Below are 13,014 nucleotides of genomic sequence, written 5' to 3'. Positions count from 1 at the left end.
GGAAACTGAAGCTGCAGAAAATTTCAGTGACTTACTCATGAAGCATAGGAGGGAAAGGAATCTCAGTGACCATGTAGCTCAACCCCGTATCTGAAAAAGAATCCCCGTGATAATGTACCTTCAGCCATTGCTTGAAGACCTCCAAAGAGGAGGAGGAGGAAGCCACTGCCTCTGGGGCAGTACATTCCCCTTTGGGAAGACTAGAATTGCTGGGAAGTTTTTCTTGATCATCAGGTTGGTTCCTTGACACCTTCCACTGGCTGCTCTTGGTTTTTTCCCCTTGGGCCACACAGAACAAGATCAGTGCCTCTTCCAGACCTCGATAACAACTGTCAAGAGCTCCTTAAACCTTTTTTTTCTTTTGGCTAAACAACTCTAATTCCTTCAGTAAAGAAAAAATGATGATTGTAGCTAGCATTTAAAATTTGGAAAACACCTTACAAATATTATCTCATTTTACCCTTACAACAGCCTTGGGAGGTAGGTACTGTCATTAAACCCATCTTATAGGTGAGGAAACTGAGGCAGACAGCCATCAAGTGACTTGCCTACAGTCACCTAACTAGGAAGTTTCTGAGGCTAGATTTGAACTCAGGTCTTGCAGAGTACAGATCCAGAGAGCTTTTTATTTTGCTACCTGGTTTCAGCAGATTCTCATGTCATATGTGAATGAATGAATAGTATTTCTTGTTTTCACTGCAAGCCAAGAATGAACTCAGGGCTCTTCCCCATTTTCGTTGCCCTTCTCCGAATGTCTCTGGCTTTTCCATGTCCATGTACCCAGACCATGGAAATGTGTCTAAGAGGGGCTGGAATTCAGGGGTCTCCTGACTCAAAGTCTTGTAGTCCTTCTTAGGCCACTGCTTCTCTTACTGGTTTGGCAGATGGATAAAAGCTGAATAGAGAGAGTTCCGGTATCCAGTATGACACATTCAGTAGCCCCGATTGCCCCTACACATCTGTAGTTGTGATGTCTTCATGGTAGCTTTTTCTTACTTATTAGTAGTGGGGAAAATAAGCCTTTTGTAGGTAAGTTACCTCTTCTTTCCAGTATTTATGAAAAAGACAAAGATTTGGGGGAGAAGCAGCAAATATTTTGCTTCATAGGGATTATCGACTCTTATCAGCTAACAAGGCAGGATTAGCAGGTGCTCTGCATTTCATCATTCCCCCCTTACTCAGGGAGTAAGGAAAAGGGAAAAGTTTATTGGCCTGTTTATGGTGCAGCAGAAACGATTGGACCACCCAGGGAAGGTTTACAGTGAAATGGACAGGTTTAAAGTAGTAATCAGTGTGGGGAAGAAATTGGAGTTGATGAAATTTCAAAGCCTCTGAATAATATGTTGTGTGATTTTCTTCATTGGAAGCTTCAGACCCTCTCACTATAAACAGCATATATAGTACAGTGGGAAAATGCACAGCTGTGGAATCGGACCTGGGTTCAAATCCTGCCTCTGATACTACCTGTGTGACCTTGAGGTAGACACTTAACTTCCCTGGCCTCAGTTTCCTCATCTGTAAAAGAGGGGATTGGATCAAATGACTTCTAAAGGCTGTTCCAGATTGAAATCTATCTGTGGCTGCCTTTTCTCTTTGCAGACCCTGATTTTTTAATCTTATGGTTTATTTACAAATAGCTCAGCCAGATGAGGCAGGATATTTTGGGTGAGGGTACAAAGTGGCTTTTTGGGTCGCATGGTCCCTTATGGATAAAATGTGACTGTGTCTGAATCCAGCTGATGATTTCTCCGTTTCTGCCCAGTTATTGATGAGGAATTCAGAAGACTTTAGGAAAGGATAGGTTTGAAAGCTCTACTGAGCTTCAGAGAAGTATTTGAGTTGGAATTTGGGTAAAAAGGATTTTCCAAGAAGGAATTCTGGGACTGATCACAGTAGCTATCATATAGCACTCTAAGGTTTGCAAAGTGCTTTACACAATATTATCTCATTTGATCCTCATATCAACCCTGTGGGGGAGGTGCTATTATTACCCCATTTTACAGATGAAGAAACTGAAGCAAGCATGTTATGTGACTTCCCTAGGGTTACCTAGACAGCATTTGCCTGTGTTACCCAGGGTCACAGCACTGCGAAGCGTCTGAGATGGGATCTGAGCTCAGTTCTTCTTGAAGCCGGGTCTAAAGCTCTACCTGTGCACACCCTAAGGTGTGGCTATATAATAAACTGTGTCCTGTGAGCTAGAAGTACCAAATAGATTTCAGAGTTGGGGAAAAGATGCACAAGGGCTGATGTATCCGGGGAATATAGGATTCACATTAAAAGCTTTGAGCTGTCAGGGACCTCAGCAGTCACTCAGTCCAATCCCCCCATTTTACAGATGGGCAGCCTCTGGCCTGGAAAAATCAAGTGATTTGCCCAGAGTTACACTTTGAGTTTTGAGTACAGGTCTTCCGACTTCAAGTCCAGTGCCCTTGCCAGCAGACCATCCTGCCAAATGAGCCCAGCATCAGTAGACAGGAAAGGGAAATAGTCGTTCATCGGGCAGAGTAGAGGGATCGCATGGCCAAGAGCCTAAAGATGCGACTACGCCTGTGTGTGCTTGGGGACGGTGAAGACGTCGCCTTGGCTGCAGTGGAGCGTTTGTTCTGAGGATTTTAAATCGAAAGACTTTGAGGCTGGTAGAAACTCTGAGGCTGGGTGATCGTCAATTTTGAATCCCTCAATTTACAGACGAGGACACTGTGTGGGAGAAGTGAAGTCACATCAGGCCAGGGGAGCTCTCTGTTGTCCTAAACAGAGATTTTCAGAGTAGGTTGAAAAGTGGAATAGACTAGAGCCAGGGTGGCCACACCGAGAAGCTGCCATAATAACTTTGTCATAAGTTTATGAGGGCCTGTAATAGGATGGGACAGTTAGTGTGTGTGTGGTAGATAAAGTGCTGGGCCCGGAGTCCAGAAGACTTAAGTGCAGATCTCGCCCCAGATCCCTACTAGCTGTGTTCTTACTTGGGCAAATCACTGAACCTCTGTTCGCTTCACTTTCCTTGTCTGTAAAATGGGGATAATGATAGCATCTCCCTCCCAGGGCTGATGTAAGGATGAAAGTGGCACATAGTAAGCACCTATTATAAGTGTTCCTTTCTTTCTCTCCTACCCATCCTATCCCTCAACTTAGGAAGCCATTATTCGCAATAACAAATAATAAAAAAATATGAAATTAAAATGAGAAAAGAATAAAAGAGAGCAGGTGAAGATCCACTTAACATATATGGTGGCACATGTGGGATTCCATTTTCATAGGTCTTCACGCCAGAGTGAAGGGAAATGCCTTCCCCTCTCTCTTCTTTGGTTTCAGTCTAGTCATTATAATTACTTACCATTCAGTTCTGTTGTTGTTGTAACTTGTTATCATTGTTTGTAGCCATTGTTATATGTCTGTTCCACTTTCCAACCTATTCTGAGGTTTGTATAATGTTTTGCTTCCATTTATATAAGTTTTCTTCTTCCTGTGTGGTACATATTGAGCATTTCTTATGGTGTCGTGATATTCCTGTTCATTCATGTGGCATTCCCCACTTGATGGACGTTATTTATATCTAAGAACAAACGTACCAAAAAACTCCAACTCTCTCTTCCCTATAGATCCCTTCCTTGTTCAGAGAAATACAATTAAGGAAAAACAATGGACCTGATGATTGTACCTAACGATGTATATGACATTCAGCACTAGTGGTCCCCCACCTCTGTACCTGGAAGAGGGAGGTGTTTCATGGTCTGTCCCGTGGTCAATAATGTGCCCTGGAATTGAGACTTCAGAGTAAAGAAGATAACTATGGAACAGTTTGAGTAAATGTGCTTCACCCTGCTCACCTTGGCACGAGCAGGACCGTCTGGACTTTTGTTTGCACATGCTTGTTTGTATGTTGTCTCCCTCATTTGAATGTGTACTCCTTGGAGCATGGATTGTTTTTGTCTTTGTACCCTAGCGCTTAGCACAGTGTGTAGCACATAGTAGGCACTTAATAAATGCTTCTTGATTGATTGATTTTTTAAAAGCCCAGGAGAATCCTCTGCACTCCCCCCTTTTTTGGAATCCATCTTACGTTTTAGGAAGTCTTCAAGATGTGTGTTTCTTTCTTCATCAGCTATGATTTAAAAATATCTTTGTGGTTCAGTGCTCGCTCTAATCATATGTTAGGTGGCCATAAATATCTTGAATTCTAACAAGTTGAATTATCATCATCATCACAGTTGTTGTGTTTTTTTTTTTCCAGACGATTGGCTGGCAATGACCTTTCCTTTATCCATCCAAAGGCCTTGTCTGGGTTGAAAGAGCTCAAAGTCCTGTAAGTAATGACATTTTTAGCATTTCACAGTCAGCCCCATGTTTTCTTTTTGAATTGGTTGGTCTGCTTTCTGCTGGTGCCTTTTAAGGGAGAAGGGAGGACAGGCTGGCTGTTCAAGCACTGGAGACAAGTGTGCATTCAGGTCATCTTTCCTAGAGAGGTAGCAAAAACTAACATCTTAATGAACCAATAAAAGCTCTGAGTTACAGTCAGATGGTAGTATTGTTTTTTTAAATAGCATTTGATGCCCGGAATCAAAACCATAGTCAAGGCTTCAAGATCTTGTAAACATTCTTCCTCTCTAGGATTTGATCCATGCTCTTCTACTTGGGGGCTTAATTAATAGGAAGGAAACATAGCTTTGAAAGGCACCATATGGTAAAGTATTTTTTGTCCTAGCTGTGCACCATTTTCTTTCTTCCTACATCCTACTTAGTAAGAGATTTTGGAGTCCAGGTGCTGTGCACCAAAGCGTGTAGCGGAATGTGAACTTTGTGAGAACGGGAATGCGTGTGTGTGTGTGTGTGTGTGTGTGTGTGTGTGTGTGTGTGTGTTTTGGTATCCCCAGTACCTAACTTAGCACCTTACGCATTTAGGGTGGGGCTAGGGGACCTGTGCTTTCATTGATTAGAGGGAATTGCCTGGGACATTGAGGAGTCAGGGATGGGACTAGAATACACGTCTTCTTGACTCCTAGGACCCCTTAGGCTCCATCTCATACCACAACTTTTTGCCTTGCATGTATCAGACACTAATAAATGCTTATTGAAATTGAATTTGGGCCATTTCTTCCCTTGAGGACTGCTTCCTGATAGGCTGCCTTCTGGTCCCCTCTTCTCTCTCTCTCTCTGGATCATTCTATCTTTTTTTTTTCCCCTTCCTGCCCCAGTCAAAACACATTTTCCCTTCCTGCGTCCATGCCCCCAACACTGAATTCTATAAAAAAAGATACTAATGTGTTAACCCTCCCAGGTAACTATAATAAGCTCCCTCATTAATCTATTAGAATGAAGTTAACCAGACTCTTCCCACCTAGCCAACAGTAAAATGGCTGTGAGGTATTGACTGAGGTTATAGGCTCCAGTCTTTCCCGTTTAATGGGCTTCCCCTTGTCAAACTGAGCACAGATTTTGTAACTTTAAATTCCCATGTGAGAAACAGTGTGGCTTTAGTGATTAAGAGGCCCAGCCCTGGAGCCAGCAAGACTACCTTTCCTCCATACTAGCTGTGTGACCCTGGGCAAGTCACTTCACTTACCTGGGCCCTTGACAGTCTTCTAAGATCACATCAGGTCATTGATTTAGAATTAAAAGGGATTATAAGGAGCTTTCACAGAAAACTCAGACCCTTCATCTTACACATTAGGAAGGTCACCCAGGAAGCATGGGTGGTGGGGTCTGAACCCTGGTTTTCTGACTCCAGATTCAGAGTCCTTTCTGCTGTATTATGCTGCCCTCTCTCCTGGTTATCTCATTCCTGAGTTGTCCCAAAGAAGAACAGGCTGCTTGGGGAAGTAGAGGCAGCAGGTGGCTCAGTGTGTACAACGTTGGACCTGTAGTCTGGGAAGACCTGACTTCATATCCAGCCTCAGATGCTCAGTATCTGTGTGACCCTGGGCAAGTCACTTAACATCTGTCTGCCTCAGTTTCCTCAACTGTAAAATGTGGATAATATTAGTACATGTTTCCCAGGGTCATAACAGGTCCCAGTTATGAGGATTAAGTGAGATAATATTTGTAAAAAGTATTTAGTGTAGTACCCAGGAAATAATAGGCACTTAATAAATAATGATTCCTTTCCTTTCCCTAGTGGGTTCCTCCCCTTTTTTTTCCTCTTCTTCAATTATTTAAGGATTGATTAAGTGCCTACTGCATGTATGCGAGGCACCATGCTTGCTGCTGGGGATAAAAAGACCAAAACAAAATGGTTTCTGTCTTCAGGAGCTTACATTCTTCTAGGCATACACAACACAGTCGCAAGTGGGTGCATGCAGAATCTGAAAGCAGAGACTGGCAACCGTGGGGGGTGGGGGTGGAAGGGAGGATTCTCACTCAAATCTGTGCTGGGCCAGATGCCCTCTGAGACCCCTCCCAGCCCTGAGCTGCCATCTTCTTTCTGTGCGTTTCTGTGGTTCAGATGGGGAAGGCTGTTTTCTAACTAATAAAAGCTTTGCTTCCAGGACACTTCAGAACAACCAGTTGAAAACTGTTCCTAGTGAAGCCATTCGAGGACTGAGCTCTCTACAGTCTTTGTAAGTAGGTTTTTGCCTTCACGTGTGTACTTTTGAATATTCTAAAGTGGTGATTGTAAGCAACTAAATTTTTTTTGAGATACTTGGATGCAAATAGAGAAATATCAATCCCTTTGAGGGCTAAGAGCCAAGATTGTGAGAACTGATTGTTAAATTCACACTGTGGAAATCAGCAAGCTCTACAAATCGGGTCTTAGTTTGTTGTTTTGTTGATTATCTAGATGCTTCAGAAAGTGATTGAGGAAATGTTAAAAATGCAAATTAAGCTGAAAAGGATGTTGGGAGCATATCAGCATCTGCCCTGCCTAAAATCCTCCAAAAGTAAGCCTAGTTAATGTTGAATGTAGTTTGACGTTTTGTGTTCAGAGACCCAGGTTTTAGATTGAGTCCCCTTGTCCTGTTGTTTGATTAAAATTTAGATCTTGCCATTTCCAGAGGGCTCTCAAGAGGCTGCAGTTCCTCTGGGCAGGGACATACATTTTCCAGTATGGGTGCTTGCAGGCCAGCCACCTTGGTTAGGACACAATGATGTAGTTACAGAGCTGGGGGAGCCTGGGGTTCACAGACAGCAGGCAGCCCTGCATCTGGTTTGCCCCTTCTCTACCAGCTGACAGAAGAATGGTTCTATTTCAGAGGATAATAATGAACCAAACTAGAGAGAATAAAGAGATGAGAGGCCCGAGTGATCTGCATTCTCTTTCCCCTGACCTCCGCCCCCCCAGGTGTTGTGCAGGACAAGCTCTTCGTGACAATTGAGACTTTGCCTTTCTGAGACTGACTTTTAACATGGGCTTCTTCTTTTCTTTCTTTCTTTTTCTTTCCTTATTATGTCCCATGAGTCTCTTGACCTTGAGCTATTTGGGCCTTGGTAAGCAAAGTTATTCGGTAATAAGGTTTTGGCTGTTTTCTTGGAAAACAGAAGTCTGTATTTGTTCCATGCAGAACATTAAAAGACTGATCCCATTGGAGAAATTTTAGCTCACAAGCAAACATGCAAGCCTTTGGGAGTCCTACAGGAAAAGGGAGATTGGAAGCCTAATTTAGTCCTGCCTTCTCATCGGACAGATGAGGACTGAGGAGGGAAGATACTCAGTGATTGCCAGGGATCACATAGGTAGTAGCAGGATCAGAATTTGAACCCAGAGCTTGAATTCATTCCACTCATTTCAGGCAGCTCGGTGGTACATAGTGAATAGAGTGCTGGACTTGGCATCAGGAAGGCCTGAGTTCAGATGTGGCTTTTAGACATTAGCTGTGTGATGATGTCACACTCGATCACTCTCTGGCTCAGGTTATTTGTCTGTAAAATGGGGATACAAATAGCACCTACCTCCCAAGCACCTTATGAGGATAAAATTAGATAACACTGTAAAACGCTTTGCAAAGCTTGCAGTTGTATATAGATGCTAGTTATATTGCACCAATCAGGCCATCAAGAAGACAAATGAATTCAATCAGATGATAGCTGTCACACATTCTAATAGTCACCTGTACCGCATGCACTATACGGTCAGGCAGAGAAGACATACACCCAGGAGGGAGATGAGAGAGAGAGGAGAGGCTGTGCATCCAAACAGATGGGTGGTAGGCTACTGGGGACAGGTGTTATTGTCAGGTAGCAGTTTTTAGTGAAGGGGGGCCTCTGAGAAGATTGGGCAAAAACAATCAAGACATCTTAGAAGGATAACGAGCTTCTCGGCCCCTGCTTGGGGAGAGAAGAATGTGAAAGAGACAGACAGAGGGAGGAAGAGAAGAGAGGGGAAGCGGAGGGAAGAAGAGAGAGTGGTGTAGAAGTGGTCTTTGTTCCAGTGTGTGTATCACTTTCTCTTTTGGTCGGCCTGACCTTGTAGATCTTTGTTCCTTCTCTGGGTCCACTGGTTTGCTAGCTTCACAAAGGCCCAGGGCAGAGCACTCAGGCCATCTTCCTCAGTGACCATCCTGATGCTGGATGAGTGCTTTTGTTGGAGATGTACTGTCACTTGTGGCCTGCCCACTGTTTGTCCGAGCCCCGGACTGACCTTCCCTTGTTTTCCTGGGCCTAGTTTCATTTATTATTGCTTCAGTCATTGGTAAGTCTTCATTCCAGAGCTGACATTTCATCCAGTGTGTCTTCATGGCAAACAATGCAGTAGGATATATACTGGCCTATGGACCATCATATGGAGGCTTTCCCTTTTTTAAGAAAAGAAAAACAGTGGGGTCTTTGGGCAGGTTCTGAACTCAGGTCTCCCAGATGCCAAGCCCAGCACTCTATCCACCATGCATCACCGAGTTGCCTGTGGCTTTGGAGTGATGGATGCTGGGTCTGACCTTTCAAAGGCAGCTTTACCAAACCTGGATACTCCTGTTCATTCACCAGCAACAGACTGAATTTTGGGGGCTGGCACATAGAACCGTTATTGGGGCTTCTGTGTGTCTTTTATAAGCATAAGCAAACTCACTTTTGGCCTCATTGTGTTTTACACAATCTTGAGCAGTTTTTAAAAGTCATAACCATGTAAACATTTTTTTAAATGTCCCAAAATGTGCATTTTTATTCCATGTCATTATACAGTAGCCCTGGGCCAGTCCCTTTTCCCTTGCTGGTCTTGGTTTCCTCATCAATAAAATGGAGGGGTTGGTTTCTTCTACCTCTGATATTCTCATTTGAGGGCAGTTGAATAATGTGGTCAGACCAACCCTTTACTTACAAATCCTGATTTATGAAACTACATGAGCACTTCTTCACTTGTTCATGTGCCATTTTGAAATATTTTTGATTTTTCTCTGTGTTTCTTTAATGACTGTAGTCTCAAGTGTTCATCGTTTTAGAGCTTAAAGATCATCTTGTGTGATCCCAACCCCTTTATTTTATAGAAGAAGAGACTGGGGTGGCTTGTTCAGAAATAATCTCTTCATTGGAAATGACTTAAAGCCGTAGGTGAAAATTTGTGCCTTGATGCTAACTAGTGACTTATTTAAAAACCATTTTGATTGTACAAAGGGGGTGGGAGATGGGGAGCCTTCCAAGGACAAGGAAGCATGTTATGTTGTAGAAAGAATTCTTGCCTTGGCATCAGGGGGGCTTGGTTTGAGTTCAGTTCAGTGCTGCCACTTACCAGCTCTGTAACCTTGAGCAAGTCCGTAAATTCCTCCCAGCCTCAGTTGCCTATCTGTAAAATAAGAGCACTGGACCAGATGACCTCCAAGGTCCCTTACAGCTATCAAGTTGTCAGAAATCAAACATTAACTTTTACAGCTCCAAAATAAACACTTCAGGAATTATGGGAAAATAAATATATTAAGAAACATTTACTCCTAAGGTATTTGTGTATAAAACAATAAAAAGTTTATCTCCCGCCTGAATTTTTTTGGTGGCGGGGCGGGGGGGTCCTGTGTTTTAAAACAGAAATGGACTAAATGGCTCCTTTACCTAGGTTTGATGTTAGCTACAGCAGCTGGATGGGGCTGTGGGACTTCTCCAGATGAGCAAATTGAATGCATTCCTTCATGGAAATCAGACTTGCCTTGCTCCATCAATCTGGCTTGCATTGTCAGCACTTGAGTTTGAGGTGTCTCCGTGGCTCCCTTGGGGCTGAGATTTTGTTGGTTCTAGTTTCCATCTCTTCCTAACTATCTGCATTTACCTCAGCAGCTACTGGGCAAAGAGCTCGTCTGCTCCTAAGTCTTTCGTTGTTCAGTCATTTTTGGTCCTGTCTAACTCTTTGTGACCCCTTTTGGGTTTTCTTGGCAAAGATACTGCAGTGGTTTGCCATTTCCTTCTCTGGCTCATTTTACAGATGAGAAAACTGAAGCAAACAGGATTAAGTGACTTTCCCAGGGTCACACAGCTAGGAAGTGTCTGAGGCCAGATTTGAACTCAGCAAGATGAGTATGAGTCCTCCTGACTCCAGGGCTAGCTGCCCCATCCTAAGTCTTTGCGACCAGAAGAATCTATATAGTTATTCTGTAACATGATTTTGACTAAAATAAAACGAAAAGCTTGTTGACCTTTGAATAGAATAAATTTGGATGTTGGGTTGGTTGTTTTATTCCTTGAATAAAATGGTCCATGTCAGTGTACATAGTGATATTTTAGACTGTTAAAAATAACACTATCCAGAAAATATATGCTTTTCCCCCCCTCAAAATGATTTTTAAAGAGGGTATGCTATGTTTAGCATTCATTTATTCAGTATTTAAATGCTTGCTTTGACATTTTTTCCCTTAGTTTTAGAGTCAATGTGCCAACTGAAAAAAACATTCTGGAATGTTTTCATGTACATCTGTATAATTCAGTAGCTGTGGCTGGGAACTGTTCTCTTTAAGGAAGAAAAGGAATGGTTTTGTTAGCCTAGTGGGTGTAGTTGTCAAGTCAGATAAAATGGAAATTCTCTCCTGATGTTAAAAGGCCTTATCAGCACTTGACTGGGTTTTAAAATCTGATCTCTAATCCTGAATTATTGGAGAGCTTTCCTCGTGGTTTCCAAGTAGTGCTCTCTGAAGGACCAAAGTCCATTTATTACCCATTGTAAATGACCAGAAGTGGCTGGATTTAGAAGTCCATGCCTGATGGTTACCTTTAAAAAATATCAACAGCCCACTTTCACATTTTATGGCGTATCAGCACTAGGTGAAAGCCGTTAAAAGTTGAAAGTACTGACTGAACAGAGTATTAAAATAACATGTCAGAACTGCTCACATGAATATTTTAAATATTTCTTAGTCATAGTTGAAAAACTGACACACACAGACACTTGCACATATATACCCAACTTTGTTTTGAAACAGGGACTTTTTTTTTTTAATCCTCCTTGTTTTTTGGTGCTGTCATGACCTAGTAACTAGGTAGCACAATAAAGAGAGCTTTGGATGTGGAATTGGGAAGGCCTGAATTCAAATCCAGCCTCAGACACTTACTAACTGGGTGGTCCTAGCCAAGTACATTAACTGCTATTTGCCCCAGTTTCCTCATCTGTAAAATGAACCAGAGAAGGAAACAGTAAACCAGCTCTAGTATCTCTGCTAAGAAAACCCAGATGGGGTCACAAAGAATAGGATGTGGCTCAACAAAACAACAAAAACGGGCATAATGATAGCACCTCCCTCCCTGGACTGCTGTAGGAGTAAAATGGGATAATATTTATAAAGCACTTTGAAAACCTTAAAGGATTATACAAACGCCAGCTATTCTAGTTATCAGCATCATCATCTCAGCACAGTGGAGGGGACAGAATGCTGTCTGCCACCTATTATTTGTGTGGCCTTGTGGGAAATCCCTTTACTTCTTGGATCCTCCGTTTCCTCATCTGTAAAAGGAATGGGTTGGATTGGATAACTTTTAAAGTCTCTTCCAATTCAAAATTGATAAGATAATCCTAGAAAGTTAGGACTAAGTGAATTTGTAAAAAAATCATTCGATATTTCCATTTTCAGGTGGCTGTTGGGGAGGGGCAGAAGACTTTAGTCACCAGCGTGGAGATCATCCAGTTGAGTTGTATGGGCATTTATTGAATGATTGCTATCCGCACAAGACTGTGTGACTTTTCCTGTCAATTGGTGATTGTTTTTAATATATTCCCACTCTGGACAGAGGGTTCTACTAAGTTGTAAAATTAGGATCCTAGACTGGGACCTGCTTGTGAGAATAAGAAATCTAATTGTAGTCTTATAAAGGAAATGAAAAGGGGTGGGGGTGGAGGGGAAGACTTGAACATTGAATGGCCAACCTTTTATTTTTTTTTTATCACAACCAGCTCATTTATTTATTTATTTTTATCAGTTTATCAGCCTAAGAGCAATTTCATTTTCTTTAATTTTTTGAATTCTTAGTATTTTATTTTTCCCCAATTACATGTAAAAATGATTTTTAACTTTTTTTTTTTTTTGACAAGAAAGTCAGGTTTAAATGACTTGCCCAGGGTCACACAGCTAGTCAGTGTCAAGTATCTGAGGCTGGATTTGAACTCTGGTCCTCCTGACTCCAGGGCCAGTGCTCTATCCACTCTGCCACCTAGCTGCCCTGACGTTCATTTTTAAAACTTTGATTTCCAAATTCTCTTACCTCCTTCCTTCCCACCCGCCTCATTGAGAAGGCAACATATTTCCATATTAGTCATGTTGTGAAAGAAAACATAAACCAAAAAAAAAAAAACCTCAAGAAAAATAAAGTTAAAAAAAAGTATGCTTCAATCTGTATTCAGACCCCGTCAGTTCTCCGTCTGGGGATGGATAGCATTTTTCATTATAAGACCTTCAGAGTTGTCTCTGATCATTGTATTGCTGAGAAGCACTAAGTCATTCACAGCTGATCCTCTTACAATACTGCTGTTACTTTGCACACAGCACATGTTACTTTGCATCAGCTCGTGTAAGACTTTCCAGGTTTTTCTGAGAGCCTCCTGCTCATCATTTCCTCCAGCACACTAGTATTCCATCGTAATCAGTAGCACAGTTTGTTTGGCTGAATGGCTCACTT

General features: G+C 42.3%; 1 protein-coding gene across 2 annotated transcripts in view; it reads left to right on the top strand.

Moving 5' to 3' along the window:
- LGR4 (leucine rich repeat containing G protein-coupled receptor 4) overlaps positions 1-13,014 on the top strand; it is a 127,432-nt gene that overhangs the window by 79,328 nt on the left and 35,090 nt on the right. For both annotated transcript variants that reach the window (XM_036762826.1, XM_036762827.1), the window contains exons 3-4: positions 4,235-4,306; positions 6,486-6,557. In XM_036762826.1, coding sequence (XP_036618721.1) covers positions 4,235-4,306; positions 6,486-6,557 — 144 coding nt within the window. The remainder of the gene's footprint in view (positions 1-4,234; positions 4,307-6,485; positions 6,558-13,014) is intronic.

This window comes from Trichosurus vulpecula, chromosome 6 (genome assembly GCF_011100635.1).
Source record: "Trichosurus vulpecula isolate mTriVul1 chromosome 6, mTriVul1.pri, whole genome shotgun sequence".
Classification (NCBI taxonomy): Eukaryota; Metazoa; Chordata; class Mammalia; order Diprotodontia; family Phalangeridae; genus Trichosurus; species Trichosurus vulpecula.
Note: the sequence above shows the minus strand (reverse complement) of the source record. Positions and strands in the feature narration are given on the sequence as shown.